At 54.7% G+C, this 21,867-nt stretch overlaps 1 protein-coding gene across 5 annotated transcripts in view; it reads right to left on the reverse strand.

Moving 5' to 3' along the window:
- Positions 1–21,867, reverse strand: part of DGKK (diacylglycerol kinase kappa) — a 193,422-nt gene that overhangs the window by 14,525 nt on the left and 157,030 nt on the right. For all 5 annotated transcript variants that reach the window (XM_039488324.1, XM_039488323.1, XM_039488319.1 and 2 more), the window contains 9 exons: positions 11,020–11,121; positions 9,714–9,813; positions 7,985–8,092; positions 5,822–5,918; positions 4,780–4,887; positions 3,515–3,628; positions 1,950–2,084; positions 1,160–1,326; positions 789–906 (listed from right to left, as the gene is read on the reverse strand). In XM_039488324.1, the coding sequence (XP_039344258.1) occupies positions 789–906; positions 1,160–1,326; positions 1,950–2,084; positions 3,515–3,628; positions 4,780–4,887; positions 5,822–5,918; positions 7,985–8,092; positions 9,714–9,813; positions 11,020–11,121 (1,049 nt within the window). The remainder of the gene's footprint in view (positions 1–788; positions 907–1,159; positions 1,327–1,949; positions 2,085–3,514; positions 3,629–4,779; positions 4,888–5,821; positions 5,919–7,984; positions 8,093–9,713; positions 9,814–11,019; positions 11,122–21,867) is intronic.

A 21,867-nucleotide genomic window follows, 5' to 3' on the forward strand; every position in this document is an offset into this window, starting at 1 on the left:
ATTTCAAAAATGTCGGGTTTTGGAAACAAATGTCAGGTTTGTCACCATAAGCAGCCAAGGCTTACATAGGTCTAACAAGATCCAATGGGTGGAAGTTGAAGCTAGACACATTCAGACAAGAAATAAGGTGTAAATTTCGAACAGTAAGGGGAATTAACCCATGGAAACAACTTACCAGGGTCGTGGTGGATTCTCCAGCACTGGCAATTTTTAAATCCCAACTGGACATTTTTCTAAACTATCTACTCTAGTTCAAATGGGATTAATTCAGGGCAGTACTAGGGCCAGTGCCATGCAGGAGGTCAGACTAGATGATCACAGTGGTCCCTTCTGGCCTTATAAACTACGAATCTCTGATCTACACAGACCTGCAGAGCTCAGTAACGAAAACCCACATGACCCCATCACCAAGGGCTTGGAGCAGGGCTTCCTCCTCCCGCCCCAGCATGTTTGGATAGGTGGAGACAGAGAGAAGTGGATTTCATGTGGGATGCGGGGATGGGTGCTGACATTTCATACAGCCAGGCAGCCTCCTGCATTTGTATTCTGCATGTAGCTCTGTCTCCGGCTCGCCTGGTCTATTTATAGCTGGCTTAGCTCCTTGTTCTATTTATTTACTGGCTCTCTCTATAATATCCATTTAACCTTTGGCTTCCCCCTTAATCAATCTTCTCTCTCTCTCTCCACCGTGCTCCCTGCTGCCACCTCTTCTTTGGATTGCACTCACGTGCTCATCCCCTGCCTCTCACTCCCCCTGGATGTGACACCAGGTGGGCTGTGCCCCTCACCTCGGGCCCGCTGCTGCTCTTGTTGGGAAGGGCCTCGTTCAGGGCCAGGGAACAGGCGTTCACAGCATGGGCCAGCTCCTGTTCCATGGCTTTGTGGGTTGTGGCTGCCTCGCGGATCCTGCAGAGAAACAAAGGAAGGGAGCTGATGGGAATTCACAGCTTCCCTTGGCTTCTAACTTGGGGAACGGGAAGTCTGGCCCATGGGCCAGGATCCGCATGCAGAGAGGGGATCCCTGGGAAGGAGTCCCTGTCCGTCCCTCTGCTCCTTCACCACCCACAGGGGGCACCACTGAGCAGGTGCTTCCTCCTAACCCCAGCCAGCTCCAGACTGGCCTGCTCCCCTGCCTTGTCCCACAGGCACCCCAGCTCACCTGGTGATGAGGGTTTCCGCAGCTTGAGCCATCTGCTGCATCTGGCCATACTCCTCGTCGGTCAGGTACTCCATGGACTGCTGGGAGTTGAGGCGGGGCCGCGCCGGGGCTCGGTAGCCCTCGCCCTTCTGCTTGTGCTCCCACGACTTCAGGGTGCTTTCAAAGGCCTGCAGAGAGAAAAGGCAATGCTGCTGCTAACATGGGGGCTGGGGGTGTCTGACCCTGCACTGCCTGCACAGGCACTGCCAGGCAGCTGGCATTCACCCCTGCACGGCCCCTGCCACCCCACACTGACAACCTTGGCTCAGAGCTTAGTGCAGCAGCTTTGGGAGAAGACAATAGCAGCTGCCATGTCATCCCCAAGAACCCCCAATACTAGCATGCACCAATCACTGCTCTGACTGCTGAAATGCAGCCACCTCTGAGGTGGAACGGGACAGATGTTTAACAGCAACTCTATGTAGTTATCTGCATTGGAATCTCATTAATCACCCAGTTCTTTCAAGGAAGGGCTACGGGATCTTTAAGTAGCCCAGCCAGTCAAGGCTTGTCTGAAAGATGGCACCTCCACCAGCAAAGCACCCAGCTAGCACCGCACAGGGCACTGGCTCAGTGCTAGCTCGGATGAGAGGGCTCTCCTGACTGACTCAGCAGCACCCCATCCAGCTACTGGACAGGCTCAGCCCAATTATCTCATGAGAGCTGATGAGGTCCTAGCCCCAGGCAGAATGGCTGCATGCTAGCAGCAGCTAACCTGAGCACCTCTCCCTGAGTCCAAGGGCAGTCTTACCCTGTCTCTCGTTAGCATCTGGGCTCGGTTCTTGTGTTGGATTTTGATGATCCCTGGAGGCTGGATCCAGGCTTCTCCATCCACCTGCACTGGGACGCCCTCGTCTCCCCGGATCGTGATCTTCACCATGCGACACTGCCAGGCAAGCACAGGAGAAGAGGCTGGCACCAAGCAGCAAGGAAGGGCACACGGCCCAGCCAAGGGCTTCACATAGCCCGAGTTAAAGAAATTCTCCCAGCAATTGCGGCTCTGCCATGGCTTGATGCCAGGGAAGTGCTGTCTGTGATGCCAGGGCATGCTGACAAAGCCATGTCTCCTGCCAGCTGACACTCTGCTCTCCTGGCAGGGCCACGTCTCCTGGCCCAGTAGCTGGGTTCTGCCAGGGGCACCAGTGCATCCAGATTGTAGACCCTGCTGGGAGGCCTGATTCCTAGCTTGGGTCACTGTCTACAAATTAGCTCACTCGAGCTAGCCGTGTGGCCAGCATGGCTCAGGCTAGCCACTGGAGTCCAATCTCTCCCAAGCCCTGCGTATGGGCTTGGGCTGCGAGCCTGAGCGCCTGCCCATGCTGCCACGGCCACACTGCTATTGTGAGGCCTCAGCTCAAGCAGAGCTGACATTTGTCCCTCTGCCGGAGCTGGGAATCCTCCAGTTGCTGCAGAGCTGTACCATAGGCAGACCCACTTTGTGCTTCTCCGTCAGCACGCGGCCTACCCAGACATACCACTCGCAGAGCGTCAGTTCCGGCCTGCCTAACACCCTGTGCAATGGAGGTGTGCCATGTTCCCGGAGCAGAGCTCATCACTCCGCACTGGCAGGGGCACTGCACACTCATGGGGCACGGGACAGCTCCAGTGAGATACAGAGGACAATACCCTTGTCCCAAGCCTCTCAGGCCCAGGGCCGCCCAAGGGGCATGGGACGAAAGGGGCAGTTTGTCCCCAGCCCCGCCAACCCATGGAATCTGAGTTAGCAGCGCTGCAGCCTGACACACGGTGTCACAGCTCCTGCGGATGGGTGGCTGGGCCAAACTTGAGTGGCACTGCGACCCCAAGCACTAGGTCACGATGGCCAGTGTGGGCAGCCGGGCCCAGCCCTGCAGGACAGGTACCGCCATGGAGGGGTCAGTGTGGGGAGAGCTTGCTTCCAACCCCCATCCACCCAAGGGGGGCCTCAGAGGCAGATTTTTCCCCAGGCTCCCCAAAACCCCTGTGTAGCCCTGCTCAGGCCCCCCAGCAAAAGAGCCGCCTCACTCCAATTTAGAGCCTTCCCTGCCCATATCAGCAGGAGGCCCTTCCCGCCCACCAGCCCTACTGGAGACCCCCCTTCCCCTCCTCACAGGTCAGGAGTCTGACTCCCACACCTGCGCTTGCCTGACCTCCTGCAGCCTCTTCCGCCCAGGGTGCTCCCTCCCCAACCCCTGTGGGTCCCATGGGAGGGAGGCAGCAATGGTGGGGGGGTCGGCCCCTGCAGACAGGTCCCATCTGGGTCTCCAGCCACCTGGGACCTAGCCAGGTGGGGCCCAGCCAAGGGTTAGCTGATCTCCTACGGTGGCACTGCTTTACCTGGGCGATGCGGTGATGCTGCAGGTTGATGACTCGCGACATGGCCATCTGGATACTGCCAAAGACAGCAACCACCTCCAGCTTCTTATCGTCGAAGGAGGGCGCCCCGAAGTTCTGCAGGGAACAGCACAGCCCCGTGACAGCCACTGCCCTGGACCCCTCTTCACCACGCTCTGGGCTCTCTATACAGCTGCGTGTCTGTCTGTCCACCTGGGGCTCTCTGTGTCTGTCTGTCTATACAGCTGTGTGCATATCTGTCCATCCATGAGTCTCTGTGTCTGTCTGTCTATATATCTGTGTGTGTGTCTGCCCGTCCGTGGGTGTCTATGTCTGTGTCTATACAACTGCATGTCTGTCTGCCTGGGGGTCGCTGTGTGTGTCTCTCTGGCTACACATCTGTGTGTGTGTCAGTCCATCTGTGGGTCTCTGTGTCTGTCTATATCTAAGCTAAGTTCCATTTCTAGGGACTCTCCAGCTGATCCAAGAGGTTGGAGCTGCAGGGTAATGACAGCGGAGCCAGGGTGGGAGCTGGGTCCAGTTGCTGAGATCAGAAGGTGGGGAGTGGAGGGACGCAGAAGAGGCCCTGGCAGGAAACCACAGGGAAAGCTGCCACTGACCTGAGCTACACCACACAGCCACCCACAGGCGGAGGGGGAGCGGGGCACTCAGACAGGGCCCGGGGCTCCCCTAAGGACTCAGCCTCTTCACAAAGGGTCCTTGCGACCTCAGGCTTTTGGCCATAAACGAACCCTGTAGGTCAGGGCTGTGCACTGCAGCACAATGAGCTTGGGGTGTGCATGTGAAAACAGAGCTCTACACTGCTCTAGCCCTTTGCAAAGGGAGTAGCCCCACTTCACAGATAGAGAAACCGAGGCACAGTGAGGGGACGTGAATTGCTAAGGCCACAAGGGGTCAGTAGCGGAGTCAGGCCTAGATTGAAGACCTTCTGACCCCCAGCCCCCTCTGCTCTAGCTACTAGACAACAGTGCCTCCCAGTGAGACTGACTGCCACCCTTCCAACCCTTTCCTCAAAACCACCCAGGTATAGACTGCTGTCAGAATCAGGGCCTGAGCTAGATGGGCCCTGGGCTGATCCATCTGACAGGAGTTTGGAGACCAGACCAAGTGGAACCAGGGCAGATCCATCTGGCAATTCCTCTGTTCCTAAATGGATACCAGGTCTCTTGTTACAGTTGCACCTTCAGATTTACCATTGGCACCATTAGCAAAGAAGCCTCCAACCCCACCCTGCAGCTGGCACTCACGTTATCCTCCTTTGTGCCGCCCCAGAAGTTGATGCCACCAGCATAGCTGGGGATGTTGAGCACAGCAATCCCCTGCAAACTAGGTAAGGAGATGGTCACCCCGTCACACTGAAAGAGAAGATAAGGCAGGCTGAGATCTTCAGTGTGTGCCAGGCACCACCTGCCAGCCCAGCCACACCCTCAGATCTGCCCGCAAAGCAGGCATCAGGCAGGAACACCAGCAAACTCCCGCGTTTTGCTGTGAAACACAGCCCAGGCCTAAGAGAATTCAAGGGAGTCAGGGATTCTGGGCAGCCCCGGGTGACGTTACGGGGCTGGTTTGCAGAAGTCACTGTCCACTGGAGCATCACCACTGTTTCAAGGCACTGACTACCCTTTAACATTCAGCCCCTGTCCTCCAAGAGAAAACAGGAAACACCCAGAGAATCGCCAGCCTGAACTCACTCACCCCTGTGCTGTTTCCCCCATTGTGCCTCATTCCCAAGGCAAACCCATGCTCCGATCCAATCCAAGCAGGGTCAGGAGACTTGGTTTTAAAATAAAATGCAGAAGCTTTGTCTACACTAGGGCTCTCCTGTTCGCACCACCAGGTGATGCTGTGCCGGGGTGAGCAATGGTGGGAAATCTATGCACACACACCCCCAGCACAGACACAACTGGAGAGTCCCTTGGCTTTCTTACGAATGCCTGCTTGGGCTCTCAGTAACCTGCTCTGCACTGGGACTCAGTGCCTCTCCTTGGGCTCCGTGTTGAAAAGGAAGAGGTTTCCATGACACAAACAAACACAAAGCAGGAGAAGAGACCAGCACTAAGGCAGGGGGCCTGAGAAATGAGCATTGCTGTGGCCTGACAGCCTAGCTTCTAGCTCTATTTGTGGCCCCCATTCCTACAGTCTCTCAGCACCTAAACCCCAACGCCTGGCAGAGAACAGGGATCTAGCCAGGAGCCTGCACATGTTCACTTAGCTGAGCACACCTGCTCCTGCTCTTATGCTCCCCACAGTGATTTCTGGCCCCCAGACCAGGCCAGCACCTCTGATTACCTCCAGTTGGACTCGTTGCTCCAGGTTCTTGTAGGTCCTTTGCAGAAGCTCCTTGGTCCCCAGCACTCCGTACCACATCATGTTCTTGGTGCGACTGCTGCAGCGGGGCAAGGGGAGAGAAACACACAGCTCTGAGTGGGTGCTTTAAATCCAGCCTGGGTGCCTGTCTAACACAGATGCTCTAGCTCAGCCAGAAGTCCTGGGTGGGATGTGGAAGTCACTGGCTGAGGGTCTCTGGGCTGAGTTACAGAGGACATGATCACAATGGTCCTGAAACTCATGGATCTACATTAAACCAGTCCTGCAGACAACTCCAAGCCCGCGTCACCACTGGCACAGTGACTAACAGCCTTATTACGGTGGTGCAATGAGAATGACTTTTAAATATGCAAATTAGACAACAGAGATAGAGATTAACATAATGACATGCACAGTAATTAACAGGCAACACAGACATTGCAGGACTGGATCTGACAATCCAGTCCCATAACCTGTTTCTCACCAGATGCTTCAGAGAAAGGTGCAAGAACCTGCTAGTGGCCAGGAATAACCTGCCCATGGGGGAAGCTGCTTCCCCCCTTGGCCAATGACTGGTTGATGTCCTGAAACAGGAGGGTTTGTAGCCCTTGGTGTAAAATCCCATCCAATGTAACTGTCTATGTTCTCATTCTCCACAGAAATGTCTGTTCCTTTTACTGAATCCTGCTACATGCTTTGCATTCATGATATCCAGTGGCAGCAAGTTCCACAGGTTAATTATGTCTTATGTAAAAATGTTTCCTTTTATTAGTTTTTAATGTGGCACCTTTTAGTTTCACTGAATATCTCATTGAGTAGGAGAAAAAGTAAACAGGGACACCTGATTTGCTGCATCACTCAGCATTTTATAGAGCTGCTACTGGCCTCCTCGCCAAATGAAATAGTGTCACTCTTTTGAATCTCCCTCCATAGGCAATGCTCTACAGCCCTCTTTATCTAGGAAGGCAGTGTCGCCTAGTGGATAGGACACTGGACTGGGACTCAGAAGACCTGCGCTCTATTCCTACCACTGGCCTGTTAGGTGACCTACTTTCCCACTCTGTGCCTCAGTTTCCCCATGTGTAGAATAGGGATAATGGTACTGCCTCCTTTGTAAAGAGATCTCTAGCTGAAAAGCACTGTATAACTCTCTTAGGTAGCATTGTTATTCAGCCATCACTTCATCCCTTCTTTTTCTGCTAGACCCTTCTTGGAGACATGCCATTCAAGGTAACTGAGTAGCAGGATTCAATTCCATCTCAGGGCGTCCGGTGAGCTGAGCTCCTCTCCAGAGGTTTACATGACCTTGCCAAGACCCTCTGAGATGCTAGTAATACCTGATTGCTGTATGTTTACTCTAGATATATAGGATCTGATTTTGCAGAGACTTCCGCTGGTTCCCACTGGCCTTTGTAAAATGGGATAATTATAATTACCCACCTCACAAGGGTTAACGTCCTGGGGCCTAATTAACGAATGTTTGCAGAGTGTTAGAAGATGGGATGAAGGGCACTGGCACAGTGCACTGCATGGCTCTTGTTAAACAAGCTGTTGTTATTGCCATGTGGCTGCATTCCATTCAAGTCAGGCACCATAGGCACCTTCAGCTACACAGACACGCAGACTCACATCAGAGCAGACAGATAAGGAGCAGCGTGAAACTCAGCCCAACAGCAGATCACGTAGGCTTTGTCTACACTACAGACTTCTGCCGGCATGGTTGTCAGCCAGGTGTGAAGCGGTGTGGTCTGACTGACGTAAGTTGCAGGCACAAGCCCCTAGTGTTGACTCAGCTAGACTGGCCACATGTGCTTGTCCTGGTGTCACTGGTTTCACTCGGGGCGGCTGGAATAAGCTATGCTGGTGCAAGCACAGCTTGTCTGGTATAAGCTGTGTCCACACTAGAAGTGCTTTGCACTGGTATCGCTATACCAGTAAAGCCCTCCTTGTGTAGACCTGGCCAAAGACAGCTCCCCACAGCTCCCTGCACAGGTTGCCCCTGGAGTGCTTGCCCTGGGGCAGAGGGTGTCTTTATAGATGACTCCCTCATGAAATGGGAAGTCAGCAATCAAGGAGTTCTGACCTCTGCTCCTAGCCTGAGGCACTCTCCATTTGAGGGAGGTAGGGGGGGGGTCTTTTGCCTACCTGCACTTTTTGGGGTGCTCATCCCGTTTGTTGTTGAACTCCAGAGAGATTTTGGCATCCAGGCCTATGCCGAAGTAGTTATTCATGACGCATCTTTCGGAGAATTGTCTGAAAGCAGCAGATGGGGAAGGTGAGGTTTGGACACAGAACAATGCAGCAATGATCACAGGGGTGGAACTGGGAAATGGCAGCAGAATGAAAATATCAGTCCCATTATTGAAACATCCGTATGAGAGTCCTTGAGATTTATTATGGGTTTTGAAGGGGCTTTAGAATGCCAGAAACAATTGGAGCTTTGTGACTGGTTATCAGCGATGTCACAGCCATGTCTGATTGGCTGTCAGTGATGTCATAGCCAAGTTTCTAGTCCCCATTAAACACACAGGGTTGACAGTTCTGTGTGTAATGACCCCATTGCAAAATAATAATAGCGTGCCCCAGGGCAGGCTATTATTACACTTCTCAAGTGGGGAAAGCCAGGAAAACCTTCAGCTAGCCACGCCACAGTCTGTTACCAACTCTGCAAAAGATACTGTCTGCTCGCCTGGCATTGCTTAATGATACCAACTGGACGTGCTTTGGCCAGGCAGATTGTTGGCTGACGACTCACAGATAATTTGCTGATCTTAAACAGCCAGGGGCCGATTCTGCTCTCATTTATGCCAATTTTCCATGGATGTAATTCCACGAGTGTCAGTGGAGGGACTCCAGATTTACACCAGTGCCAGAGAAGAATCAGACCCTGGCTTTTTAATTCAGTCATTGATTTAACAAGGACAGGTGAAGGAGCAGATTCCAGTTGCTGAACTAGCTGGTACATCTTTGCTTCCTGGAGATCAATAATATCTTGTGAGGTTAAAGCAAGGAGAGTTAGGCAGGCTGTCTTAAGGACTGTGCATTCACCAATCTGTACTGCAGGGACGGCACTCAGACACTGCAGTAATAGACAAACAGACAGAGATAGACACTTCTAAATGTTTTGGTTTTAATTAAATCCAGAATCTCTAAAATTGATCAATTCAAGCTAACAGATGATCAATTTTTCCCCCCACAGGAGAGCTCACTGCATAACTCTGAGATGCTTTTGCAGATCCCAGCCTGAAGGTATTACACATCTACAGTTCCAGCAACGGCCACAGCACCTGAAGCCCAGATGATGCAGTCCACCAAGCTGGCTGGTCGCTGCATTCTACACTAGTTGGTTTTCACAGGTAGAGCACATGGCTGTCACCCAGCCCTGGTGATGACAAAGTCGAGGGTCACAGTGAGGAGGACGGTGGCCAAGTGTCAGTTAACAGTACTGGGGGAAACACACATGGACCTTTAAGGAACAGGATGCTCCCAAACCAGAGGCTGCGAGCAGCCCCCCTCCCCTTCCTTTTGGCAGTGTGAAGAGAACCCCTCCACCCGTGAGAATGGAAAGTTCCACTTTAACAAAAACCCCACTCGTTAGCCAATCAGAATTAAGAGAGCCATATATGAGACTCTCCGGGAAAGAGGAGGAAAACTGTCTGGTGAAAGACTGATAATGATTGAGATTGAGGTTAAGGTCAAGTGTTGATAAAGGAGAGGCCCTGTGTTCTTTGTGGTTTTCGGCAAGTCATTTCCTTACCTGGGCCTCAGTTCTCCTGTGTCAAATGGGGATAAGAGCCTTACCCTATGTCCCAGAGGCAGCATCGGAGGCCTGGACATGTGCTGAGGATTAACATTGCCCAGAGCACATACTCACATGGTGTTGGGATCCTCGGTGAAATGGACAGTGCTGAAGCTGTCAGGTCTATCCAGAAAGATAGACGACGTCGTAGAGGTCACCGTATCCCGACGGGAACCTGGCCAAAGGGGAGATGCTCTTTAGCAGCCAGCAGCGCCCCTGCCCTTAACAAGCGCATACCCTGCATCCTACCCTAGCCTGCCTTCCTTAGCCCCCAACACCGCACTAAGACACCTCTTCACTGCTGAGTGCAGAGGGGACCCCAGTGTGGCACTCTGCTAAGCACTTTACATGCTGGCACTTTAAATGGGACATGCCCCTAGGGGTGAGTGCTGGGTGTGGCCCTACAGACATGGATTATGGGCAGGTCTGGTGACATGGTTTGTAAATCCCTTGCAAAGAGCCTGGACAATCTGTCTCCTGATTGTCTGCACTCAGTTCTCCCTTCTCACCCTGCTTTGATAATGAAGGGTGCAATACGCACTGCATTCCTTCCCTACCACCAGCAGGGGTCAGGGCATGGGGGTTTGTTAGCCCATTAAGTGGGCATTGGATCAGGCTCTCAGTCAACAGAAGCCCTTCCATTGACCTCAATCAGCTTTGGATCAGGTTCCTACTGTTCTTCTGCCAGCAGGGGGAACCCCAGGTATTATTGATTTCCAACACACACACTGATGAGTCAAGGTGGGGACCCCCATCCCTGCCCCACTCCAGAGAGTTGCACTCCTCTGCTATGGTACCTGGACTCTGTAGGACACAGCCTGCCAGTCTGTTAGAGCCTCCACAGCCCCCTGCACATGGCTGGCCAATTTTTCTTGGAACGCCCAGGCCTCCAGCCAGCGCCCACACTGCCAAGGCCTAACTGTCCAAACATCACCAACTCTGAGCCACCCAATGGTGGGCACGGGCGTAGCTTGGGCAGACAGCGTGTGCAATCCCACGGCACGCTCACGTCGCACACGGCCCTAGCATTCTGATGGCTGGAAATCTCCAGGATTATCCTGATTTGGCCTGTCTGCTGTGCTCTGAGCCTGGTGTTTAGATTGCTTCAGGCACTACGCGGGCAGCAAAGGTGAGCCCAAGACCAATACCCCCCCGCCAGTTACACAACAGCAACCAGGAGTCTTGTTACAGTCACAGATGCACTGTAGTATGTAGCTGGGGGGCCTCCACTTTGGAAAACGGGGCCTCTTTAATCTGTGTATTTGCCACCCCCAGTCCTGCCTTGGTTACAGCTTCTCCGATCATTTTAAGTAACAAGTGATGTGGAAGAGCCCATGATCCCGAACAGGGAGTGGGCTGCATGAACCAGCCAGAGTCTTACCAAGGATTTCGGTCTCTTTGCTGAACTCTTCCAAGCTGTCCTTCTTGCTGGAAGCCGTGATGCTCCGATAGGCTTGAGTCTGCTTGTTCTGCTCATCCACAGCTACACGGGAACAGGCAAGGCATGCAACGTAAAGCCAACGCTAGGGGTATGGCTACACAGCAGTGTCGGCTCAGGGTTCATGGGACTTGAGTCAGCACACTCGTGTCAGGGAACCCTGGGCTGGAGCATCTACACTGCATTTTAACCCTAGGTTAAGGATTTGCCGACCCATGCTCAAACCTAGGGCTCTGGCACCCATACTCCAGTGCGCAGACCCAAGTCAAAGTAACCATATCCCAGAGTGCCTAGTGCCCCCTACCCCATCGACACTCTAGCCCTAGGAACGTGGTGCACTGTGGGAAAACTCTACTGCCCTGCCTGTTTCCCAACTGTGACATTCTATTGATGGGACTCAGAAACAGGGGCGGCTCCAGGCACCAGCACGCCAAGCGCATGCTTGGGGCAGCAAGCAGGGGCGGCTCTAGGAATCAGGCTGCCCCAGGCAGCGCGGTGCGCTGCGCCGCCCTTCCTCGGTCCCGCGGCGGGTCCCCTCTTCCCGCGGCTTCGGTTGAGCTCCCGCGGCAGGCCTGCGGGAGGTCCAGCCGAGCCGCGGGACGAGCGCCCCCTCCGCAGTCTTGCCTGCGGCAGGTCCGGTCGTCCGCGGCTCCGGTGGACCTCCCGCAGGCATGACTGCGGCAGGTCCACCGGCCCAGCCTGCCGCCCCCTAGATTTGGCCGCCCCAGGCACCAGCTTGGTTTGCTGGTGCCTAGAGCCGCCCCTGGCAGCAAGCCACTGGGGGTGCTCTGCTGGTCGCCGCGAGGGTGGCAAGCAGGCTGTCTTCGGCAGCTTGCCTGTGGAAGGTCCGCTGGTCCTGACAGAACAAGGAGTAATGGTCTCAAGTTGCAGAGGGGGAAGTTTAGGTTGGACATTAGGAAAAACTTTTTCACTAGTAGGGTGGTGAAGAACTGGAATGGGTTACCTAGGGAGGTAGTGGAATCTCCTTCCTTAGAGGTTTTTAAGGTCAGGCTTGACAAAGCCCTGGCTGGGATGATTTAGTTGGGTTTGGTCCTGCTTTGAGCAGGGGGTTGGACTAGATGACCTCCTGAGGTCCCGTCCAACCCTGAGATTCTATGATTCTATGATTCTACGTGGCTTCGGTGGACCTCCCGCAGCCTGCCTGGACCTCCCAAAGCCGCGGGACCAGTGGACCCTCCGCAGGCAAGCCACCGAAGGCAGCCTGCCTGCTGTGCTTGGGGCGGCAAAATGCCTAGAGCCGCCTCTGCTCAGAAACACATAATGACTCCTGTGGTGGCTGTCCTGGGAGCACATGGCAGTGTGAAAAGGCTTTACTCTGAACTGCTCCTGAGAACTGGGTTCCCCACTAAGCTGAGTCTCATGGGCAGGAAAAAGCCCAGGGCAGGCCCCTGTTCTGAGGGTAACTAGGGCACCCAGCTCCAGGGCTGCCAGACTGCATCATGGGCTGGTCAGGGACGGGGTTTTTGTTTGGCTGGTTTTTATTTATTGTTGTCTGTTTGTTTTGAATGGAGATGTCTGAGGAAGAACACTTGCCCCCAGCCTGACTGCTGCCAGATGCTGAGCGGCGAAGGGCATCCCCAGGGCTTGGGGTGCAAGGTGCTCCAGCACCCCCAGGATCCCTTAGCCCTGTCCCCGCCACACATGGGAGGCAGAGATAAGGGATCCCTGGGAGGCTGTGGGGTAGTTTGGGGGCTGGCTCCCACTCTCCCACCTGACAATGCATGCAGCCCTGGCATCCCTGCACACACAGCCCCAGGGAGGGCGGGGAATCTCGGGGGGGTGGGGGTAGGGACAGAGAGCGGAGCAGGACTAAGCCGCTGCCCAGCAGGGAGCAGGAGCAGCAGAGCTTCCGGCTCAGTAGGGCTGAGGCAGGGATGACTCTCAGTACCCTGGCAGCCAGGAGCCGCCTCCTGCTAGTAAGCTTTGCTCCATTCCAGGCAAGCTCTGCACAGCAGTGAGGAGGAGCCAGAGCAGACAAGGGGAGCAGGCTTGGCCAGTCAGTAATGGCGCTTCCAGCCTCTGCGCTGGCTTCCTGCACTGCTGCTCCTCTGCTGCCAGGAATTCTGGGATAGATCTGGAGGTCTTCCAGGACCTGAGTCAAGCCAGAGCCATGTGCACAGGAAAGTAATAGGGCTCAGACCCTAGGTCCCAGCTTAACACGGGCTTGGACCCTCCAGCCCCGCAGTACGGCAACTAGGTTAGCGTGGCTGCAAGGGGGGTTAGACTTGAGCCCAGGCTTACATTGCTGTATAGACATACCCTAGGGATGCCCAGCCAGCACCTGGATGAACCCGATGCCTTCTCAGCTCACTGCTGATGGGTCTGACCCTTGCAGGTGTTTCCATTCCACCTCATAGGGCTGGCTGAGCTCCCGAGGCCCAGGGGGCAGAGAGGTCTCCTGTCCCAGCACAGATACCCCAGTCAGGAGGCCTCTGCAGGCTGTCGTGGCAACTGGCCCTTGGTGAACCAGGCCCTTGCAGGAGCTGCCACCTGGCCCTGACGTTCTAAAGAGTATACAGAGCCTAAAGCCTACAGATGGGAATGCTAGAGATATTGTCTGGGCTGGATGCTCAGGACTCCAACCCTATCTGGACCTGCCAGCAGCCCATGCGGTGCCAATGAAGAATGGACACAGTGCTCCTGGCAGCTGCAGTTAGAACCGATATTAGATGAGGCAGCTGGAGTCTGGCTCACAGGAGGAAAGGCAGCAGGATTGGGCCCTTCATTAGTGCCAAGCATAAAGTGAAGGGGCTGGTTCCATGCCCAAAGACCCAGGCGGTCTGGCGTACGCTCTGGCATGATGAGAAGTTTACTGGGCAGACAGAACCATCTGGGAGATGAGGACCCCTGGTCTTTGGGCTCCTTCCTGCACCCCACCCCATGCTGCCAGGACCTGTGACCCCTGGCATCCAGGGATACTGCTCCTGGATTAGCCACCAGAGTGCGCTCTCTGACTTTTATTAAAGTCACCTCTGAGTGATTCACACTGGTGACTCAGTGTCCCAACTTCACAGAGGGGGAAACTGAGGCACAGAAGGGTCCAGGCCAAAATGATCAGCAGGGACCCATGCTGTGGGGTGCCTCTGTTTTGGGCATCCTGCCCGGCCACATCTGGCTTGATTTTTAGAAGTGCTGAGCATTAAAAAAAACCAAAACGGTTACCTACCTTTCATAACTGTTGTTCTTTGAGATGTGTTGCTCATGTCCATACTTGGTGTGTGTGTGCCCACATGTGTGGTCATCAGAGATTCTTGCCTTAGCGATATCCGTAGGGCCCACTTTGGCGCCCCCTGGAGTGCCGTGCTCATGCATCAATATATCAGGCGCTGCCAGCCCTGCGCCCTCATAGACTCATAGACTTTAAGGTCAGAAGGGACCATTATGATCATCTAGTCTGACCTCCTGCACAATGCAGGCCACAGAATCTCACCCACCCACTCCTGTAACAAACCCCTAACCTATGTCTGAGTCACTGAAGTCCTCAAAATTGTGGTCTGAAGACCTCAAGCTGCAGAAAATCCTCCAGCAAGTGACCCGTGCCCCATGCTGCAGAGGAAGACAAAAAACCTCTGCAGTTATCTTGCTGATAACTCTGACAGAGGGGCAGGTGGGCGGGTAATAGAATGGACATGAGCAACATCTCGAAGAACAATAGTTATGAAAGGAAGGTAACTGTTTTTTCTTCTTCGAGTGCTTGCTCATGTCTAGTCCAGTCTAGGTGACTCACAAGCAGAATCAATGGAGGTGGGCTTTGAGCTCACAATCTTGAAGCTTGTAGCACAGCTCTCCCAAACCTAGCATCTCAGGCCTGCTGAGTCAGCACATACTGCAACGCGAACGTGTGGACGAATGACCAGGTGGCAGCCCGACATATCTCTTGGATTGGCACCTGTGCCAGGAAGGCTGCTGATGACGCCTGCACGCTAATCGAATGAACTGTCATGATTGCTGGCAGGGGCACATTTGCCAGCTTGTAGCAGTAGCAGATGCAGGCTGTGATTCAAGATGAGATTCTCTGGGCAGACACTGGGCGACCTTTCATTCTGGCAGCGATAGCAACAAACAACCGCATTGACTTACGGAATGGCCTTGTTCTATCAATGTAGAAGGCCAGTGCCCGTCTGACATCCAAGGTATGCAGCCTTCGCTCGTCATCTGTCAAATGAGGCTTTGGACAAAGGACTGGTAAATAAATGTCTTGACCAGTGTGGAACTGGGAGGCAGCCTTGGGCAGAAAGGCCGGGTGCAGGCACAGCTGGCCTTTGTCCTTATAGAAGACCGTATACAGCAGCTCTGACGTGAGCGCCCTGAACTTGTACACCCTACCGGCCGAAGTTATAGCGACCAAGAAGACCTTCCAGGAGAGAAGGAGAAGACAGCAGGAAGTCAGAGGTTCGAGGGGGTGACCCATGAGCCTCGACAGAACAAGGTTCAGGTCCCAAGGGGGGACCAGGTCATAGGTGTCGACTCCATGGGTGCTCCAGGGCTGGAGCACCCACAGAAAAACAAATAGTGGGTGCTGAGCACCCACCGGCAGGCCCCTCCTCCCCCACCCCCAGCACCAGGCCCTGACGATCAGCTTGTCCCTGTCCCCTGCAGTGCCTCTCGCTGGCCGCCATCAGCTGTTTGGCAGCGTGCTGGGGGAGGAACAGGGGGCAGGCCTGGGCGATGCATGGCCCAGATGCAGGGAATGGAAGGGGCAGGACCAGCCCCTTCCAGCCACTGAGATGCTGCTCTGCAGCCCTGTGCGGCAGTTGCCTGTGAGAGCCTGACTGGGGAGGTGACTCCCACTGCCTGCCCAGGCTCGGGTCCCCTGAAGCTGAGCCAGACAGGGAGCAGAAGCCACCTTCTCCTCAGGCAGCTGCCGGGCAGGGCTGCAGAGCAGCGACCGGGAGGGGCTGGCGTTAAAAGCGGCTCCCTCCTGCTCCCCACCTGGGCTCCTGGGGAGCAGAGAGAGCAGCAGAACATGCTGGGAGGGCAGGCGCAGCAGGAGGATAAAGTCCCCCCACCCCCCCGGCAGGTAACATGGGGCTAGGAGAGTGCGGTGGCCCCAGGGCTAGGCGCCGGGGACACACACGTGACCTGCCCTTTTACTCATGCTCCCCCCCACTATGGGGAGGCATCAGTTGAATATGGAGCACCCTCAGGGGAAAGGGAGGGGGCGGAGCAGGGACAGGAAGAGGTAGGGTGGGGGTTGAGCATTGGGGGAAGGGGTGGAGTGTGGGCGGGGCCTAGGATGGAGCAGAGGGTCGAGCACCCCCAGGAAATCTGGAAGTCTGCGCCTATGGACTGGGTCCCAGACATGCAGGTAAGGGCATTCCAGACATTTCAGGAACCGCGCTGTCATGGGATGGGCGAAGACTGACCAGCCTTGAAACAGAGGAACACCAAAACAGCCGCCAGGTGGATGGAAGATAGCGACAGGCCCTGGAGCTTAAGGTAAAATAAATAATCCAGGATGTCCTGCAGCGGGTACTGCAGCAGGAATATGTTGGTCAGAGGACCAACACGTGAACCACTTCCACTTTGCCACATAGGTAGCCCTAGTGCATGGCTTCCTGCTGCCCAGCAGGACCTGTTGGACACTAGCAGAGCACTCCTGCTTATCCATACTCAGCCAAGCAGCAGCCAAGCTGTAAAGTGCCACGACAGCAGGTTCATGTGTAGCAAGTTGCCATCGTTCTGGGACAGCAGATCTGGCCAAAGAGGTACCTGCAACAGGGTGGCTGTCAAAAGACTCAGCAGCATGCCAAACCAGTGCTGAGAAGGCCATGCTGGGGCTATGACGATAACAGACAATCTGTCTTGTTTCACCTTTAGCAGGATCTTGTGGATCAACGGTACCAGTGGGAAGGTGTACATCAGCGCTCCCAACCACGGGATCAGGAAGGTGTCTGACAGGGACACCTTGTCCCTGCCCTGCAGAGAACAGAACTTGTGGCACTTACTGTTCTGTCTGGACACAAACAGGTCCACCTGGGGAGTCCCCCACCTGCGGAAGATTAGGCTGATCACCTCTGGATGGAGCGACCATTTGTGGCAAGACAAGGTCCTGCTGAGACAATCCACCAAGACGTTCTTCGCTCTGAGCAGGTTGGTGGCCACCAAATGAATGTCGTGCCGCACACAGAAGTCCCAGAGGCTGAGCGTCTCCTGACAAAGGGCTGAAGACCTGGCATTCCCTGCCTATTGATGTAAAACATTGCGGCTGTATTGTCCACCAGGACCTCCACCCTGCCCTTCAGGGTGGGGTAAGAACACCTGACAGGCCAGGAGAACAGCTCTGAGCTCTCTGATGTTGATATGAAGGGCTAGATAGTTTTGTAGCCAGCAGCCCTGGGTGTTGCGCTCACACAGGTGGGCTCCCCAGCCCAGATCCGATGAATCCAAGACAGGGTGAGCGATGGAGACAGGGTCATGAAGGGAACCCCCTGCAGCACCAACTTGGATTCAGCCACCAATTCAGGGATGAGAGGACATGACTCAGCACTGTGACCACTCGGTCCAGGGCATGTCTGCTAGGGATGTAAACTGAGGCCACCTACCTTTGCAGAGGCTGCAGATGAAGTCGAGCATGGCTGACCATGTATGTGCATGCGGCCATATGTCCTATCAGTCGCAGGCACGTGAGGTAAGCAGATGGCTCTTTATGTGGGACATCAAGTCCAACATGGCCTGAAAACCACTCTGATAAACTCTATGCGTTGAACCAGTGTTAACATGGACTTCTCTGTGTTTATTAACAGGCCCAGATCGTTGCAGATGGACCGCACCAGATTGAGGCTGTTGTACCCGTTCTGGAGACCTGCCCGTGATGAGCCAGTCATTGAGATATATGAAGATCTGGACCCTTTGATGTCTCAGGTAAACCACTGCCACGCATTTCGTGAACACCCTGGGGGCAGAGGACAGGCCAAAGGGTAGCGCTGTGAACTGGAAGCCTGGCCACTATGAAACGCAGGAAACGCCTGTGTCCTTGGAATATGGAAACATGAAAGTAAGCGCCCTTTAAGTTAAAAGTGGCGTACCAGTCCCCCGGATCCAGGGAAGGGATAATGGAGGCCAGGGACACCATGCAGAACTTCAACTTCTTGAGAGACTTGTTGAGGCCATGCAGATCCAGGATAGGTCTGAGGCCCCCTTTGGCCTTCGGGATTAGGAAATAATGGGAATAGAATCTTCTTCCTTCCATGTCCCGAAGAACCTCCTCTATAGCCCCCAAGCCCAGGAGCTTCTCGACCTCCTGAACAAGGAGTTGCTTGTGAGAAGGGTCCCTGAAGAGGGGTGGAAAAGTGTGCGGTGGGTGGGTGGGAAGGAGCGGCAGCCAAGAACTGCAAGGTATAGCCCCAAGGCACTATGTCCTGGACCCAGCAGTCTGACGTAACCTGCGACCAGGCCCAGCAGTAGGGGAAAAGGCGGTCATAGAATCATAGAATATCAGGGTTGGAAGGGACCTCAGGAGGTCATCTAATCCAACCCCCTGCTCAAAGCAGGACCAAGTCCCAACTAAATCATCCCAGCCAGGGCTTTGTCAAGCCTGACCTTAAAAACCTCTGAGGAAAGAGATTCCACCACCTCCCTAGGTAACCCATTCCAGTGCTTCACCACCTTCCTAGTGAAAAAGTTTTTCCTAATATCCAACCTAAACCTCCCCCACTTCAACTTGAGACCATTACTCCTTGTTCTGTCATCTGCTACCACTGAGAACAGTCTAGATCCATCCCCTTTGGAACCCCCTTTCAGGTAGTTGAAAGCAGCTATCAAATCCCCCCTCATTCTTCTCTTCTGCAGACTAAACAATCCCAGTTCCCTCAGCCTCTCCTCATAAGTCATGTGCTCCAGCCCCCTAATCATTTTTGTTGCCCTCTGCTGGACTCTTTCCAATTTTTCCACATCCTTCTTGTAGTGTGGGGCCCAAAACTGGACACAGGACTCCAGATGAGGCCTCACCAATGTCGAATAGAGGGGAATGATCACGTCCCTCGATCTGCTGGCAATGCCCCTACTTATACAGCCCAAAATGCCGTTAGCCTTCTTGGCAACAAGGGCACACTGTTGACTCATATCCAGCTTCTGGTCCACTGTAACCCCTAGGTCCTTTTCTGCAGGACTGCTGCCTAGCCATTCGGTCCCTAGTCTGTAGCAGTGCATGGGATTCTTCCGTCCTAAGTGCAGGTCGAGGAAAGGCGGGTAGGATCCAGTTGGCTGACTGGGGTATCACTCTCGGATGCACCCTCAAAATGATTGCTTCTGGCCCCCTGGGTGTTTGGCAGCCCAGGCTGGTCTAGTGAATGGGAGGAAGAAAGGTGACAATGACTAAAACCAGTGTCCCTTCTCCTCGTAGGTCCCTGACAAGACTGCCTGGCGGCAGCGATGGCCAAAAGGGCTTCCTGGCTGATTGAGGCATGTGCATGCTCAATAAGCGAAGGGTAGCCCTGGTGTTGTTCAATCCATGCAGCCTGGCATCCATTTGATCTGAGAACAGACCAACTCAGTCAAAAGGGAGGTCCTGGATCGAGGCATGCATCTCCTGGGAGAGGCCTGCAGTCTGGAGCCAGGAACTACATCACATGACCACTGCCGATGTGACCACCCTTGCCGCTGAATCCGCTGCATTCCATGCCTTCTGCAGGGAACATCTGGCCACCACCGTGCCCCCCTCCACCAACATGCCCAACTCCTCAGCCAGACCCCGAGGGAAGGATTCCTGGAACTTCTTAAGACTATCCCAGAGATTAAAATTGTACCAGCCCAGCAGGACCTGATGGTTTACCACCCGGAATTGCAGGCTGGGGGCTGAATAAATTTTTCTCCTGAAAAAAATCGAGATTTTTGGCCTCTTTGTTTTTGGGGGTCGAGGAGGTGGGGACCTGTCTGTCCTTCTCATTGGCCACAGACACAACTAGCAAGCTGGGGTGGGTGGGTATAAAGGTATTTGAACTGTTTGGCCAGCACAAAGTACTATTTCTCTGCCCATTTCAAGGTGGCAGGGATGTAGGAGGGGGTGTGCCACAGGGTCTTGGCAATCTTGAGGACCCTGTCATGTAAGGGCAGGGCGACGCGGGTGAGCGCAGAGGCCGAGAGGACATTGAAGAGGGTGTCCCCTCCTATTCTGCCCTCTCCTCTACCTCAAGCCCCAAGCTCTTGGCCACACGCCAGAGTAGGGCTTGATGCTCCCTGAAGTCATCTGGTGGGCTAGCTCTAGAAGGTCCCACAACCCCCTCATCTAGGGATAAGGAGGGAAACTGGACTACTGATGGAGGTTCTGGGGTCTTGACCACAGTTGGAGAAGGAGGCTTAGGGGTGGGCACAGGTTCCTCCACCCCGATCTCAGAATGGGCTTCCAGTACCGGTCCTGGTGCTGGTGGGGCTGCCGACTGATGCTCCGACATGGCCACCAAGGAGTGCTGCGAAGGGGGCATCGTCACAACTGGTATGCCCCACACACTCCAATACAGCCATTACGTTGGCCACTGGCCATGCTGCCACTGCGGTGCCGCAGGAAAGGGAGCGGGTTCCGGTGCCCAATCATGCCAGTGGGACCTGGGTGATGGGCTGAACTGGCCTTCTGTCAGGGAGGAGCCATTAATGCCTGCATTTGTTTACTGGTCGTGACTACTGGTGACCATTGACCTGGTGTAACTGACCAGTGACTGTACTGGGGAGAGCGGTACTGGTGCCAGGGAGACCAGTGCCAAGACGGGGAATGTTCCCACCGCGATGGCGATCAGAACCAACGCCAGAAGGACGACCATTGAGAGAGTGAGCGGTGCCGGGAAAAGTTGGGGGAGTGTCAACCCCGTGCCAGTGAGTAGCACTGAGGGGATCTGGATGCCAGCCTGAGTGGCCGACAATGCGACTGGGACCTGCCCCTGGATTCTCGACGTGGCGGAGAAGATCAACGTCTTCTGTCTGGCAACTGGTGATGTTTCCCTGTCCCCTGAGGGGTCTTAATGGTGAGCTTGCCCTCTTGGGGAGCCTTAGCGGGGTCCTGCAGCACCAGGGTCATCATCAGAGCAGGTGGAGATCTGTGGTCTCTCTGCACCTGGGGAGCCTGAGATGATGACGGTGCAGGCCGGGGTATGGGTCCCATACCACTCCCAGGATTCGGTGGCAGACCTTTAAGAGGGCTGGGAGCCACAACCGGGGAGGCACGATCACATGGCTCCAGAGTAGCCAGGCAGGCAAGCCTGGGTCCTTTGGTAGGTGACCCCTGGGCCTTCTTGCTTGGCGCCAGGGAGCGCTTTTTAGCCTTCTTCTTCGGCACCGGTGATGGCGAACGGTGCCGGGAGGAGCGGGTGCTGGTGGTGTGCTCTGCACAGAGGCTGAGGCGCTCTGTGAGACCTGCCTGGACAGCCCAGAAGCCAGGCGGAGGGTAGACTCCATCTGGAGAGTCCTGAGGCGGATATCCCGCTGTTTCTGGGTGCGGGGCAGAAAGCTTTTGCAGATCCAGCACCACTTCTTAACGTGTGACTCCCCCAAGCACTTAAGGCAGCTGCTATGGGGGTCACTCACAGACATAGACCAGTTGCAGTCCAAGCAGGGCTTAAACCTAGGAGACTGGGGCATGCCCCACCTGGCGCAAAGTCCCCACTGGGATCCTAACTACTAACTAACACTTAATAACTACTTAACACTACTATATGCAAACTATGTACACAGGCACTAAGGCCCAAAGTTCAAAAGGAGAAACCACTAGCTCTTGCTAAGCAAGAAAGGCGCTCAACTGACCACCATGGGCGGTAAAAAGGAACTGAGAAGGCATAAGAT

This window comes from Mauremys reevesii, linkage group 9, assembly GCF_016161935.1.
Source record: "Mauremys reevesii isolate NIE-2019 linkage group 9, ASM1616193v1, whole genome shotgun sequence".
Classification (NCBI taxonomy): domain Eukaryota; kingdom Metazoa; phylum Chordata; order Testudines; family Geoemydidae; genus Mauremys; species Mauremys reevesii.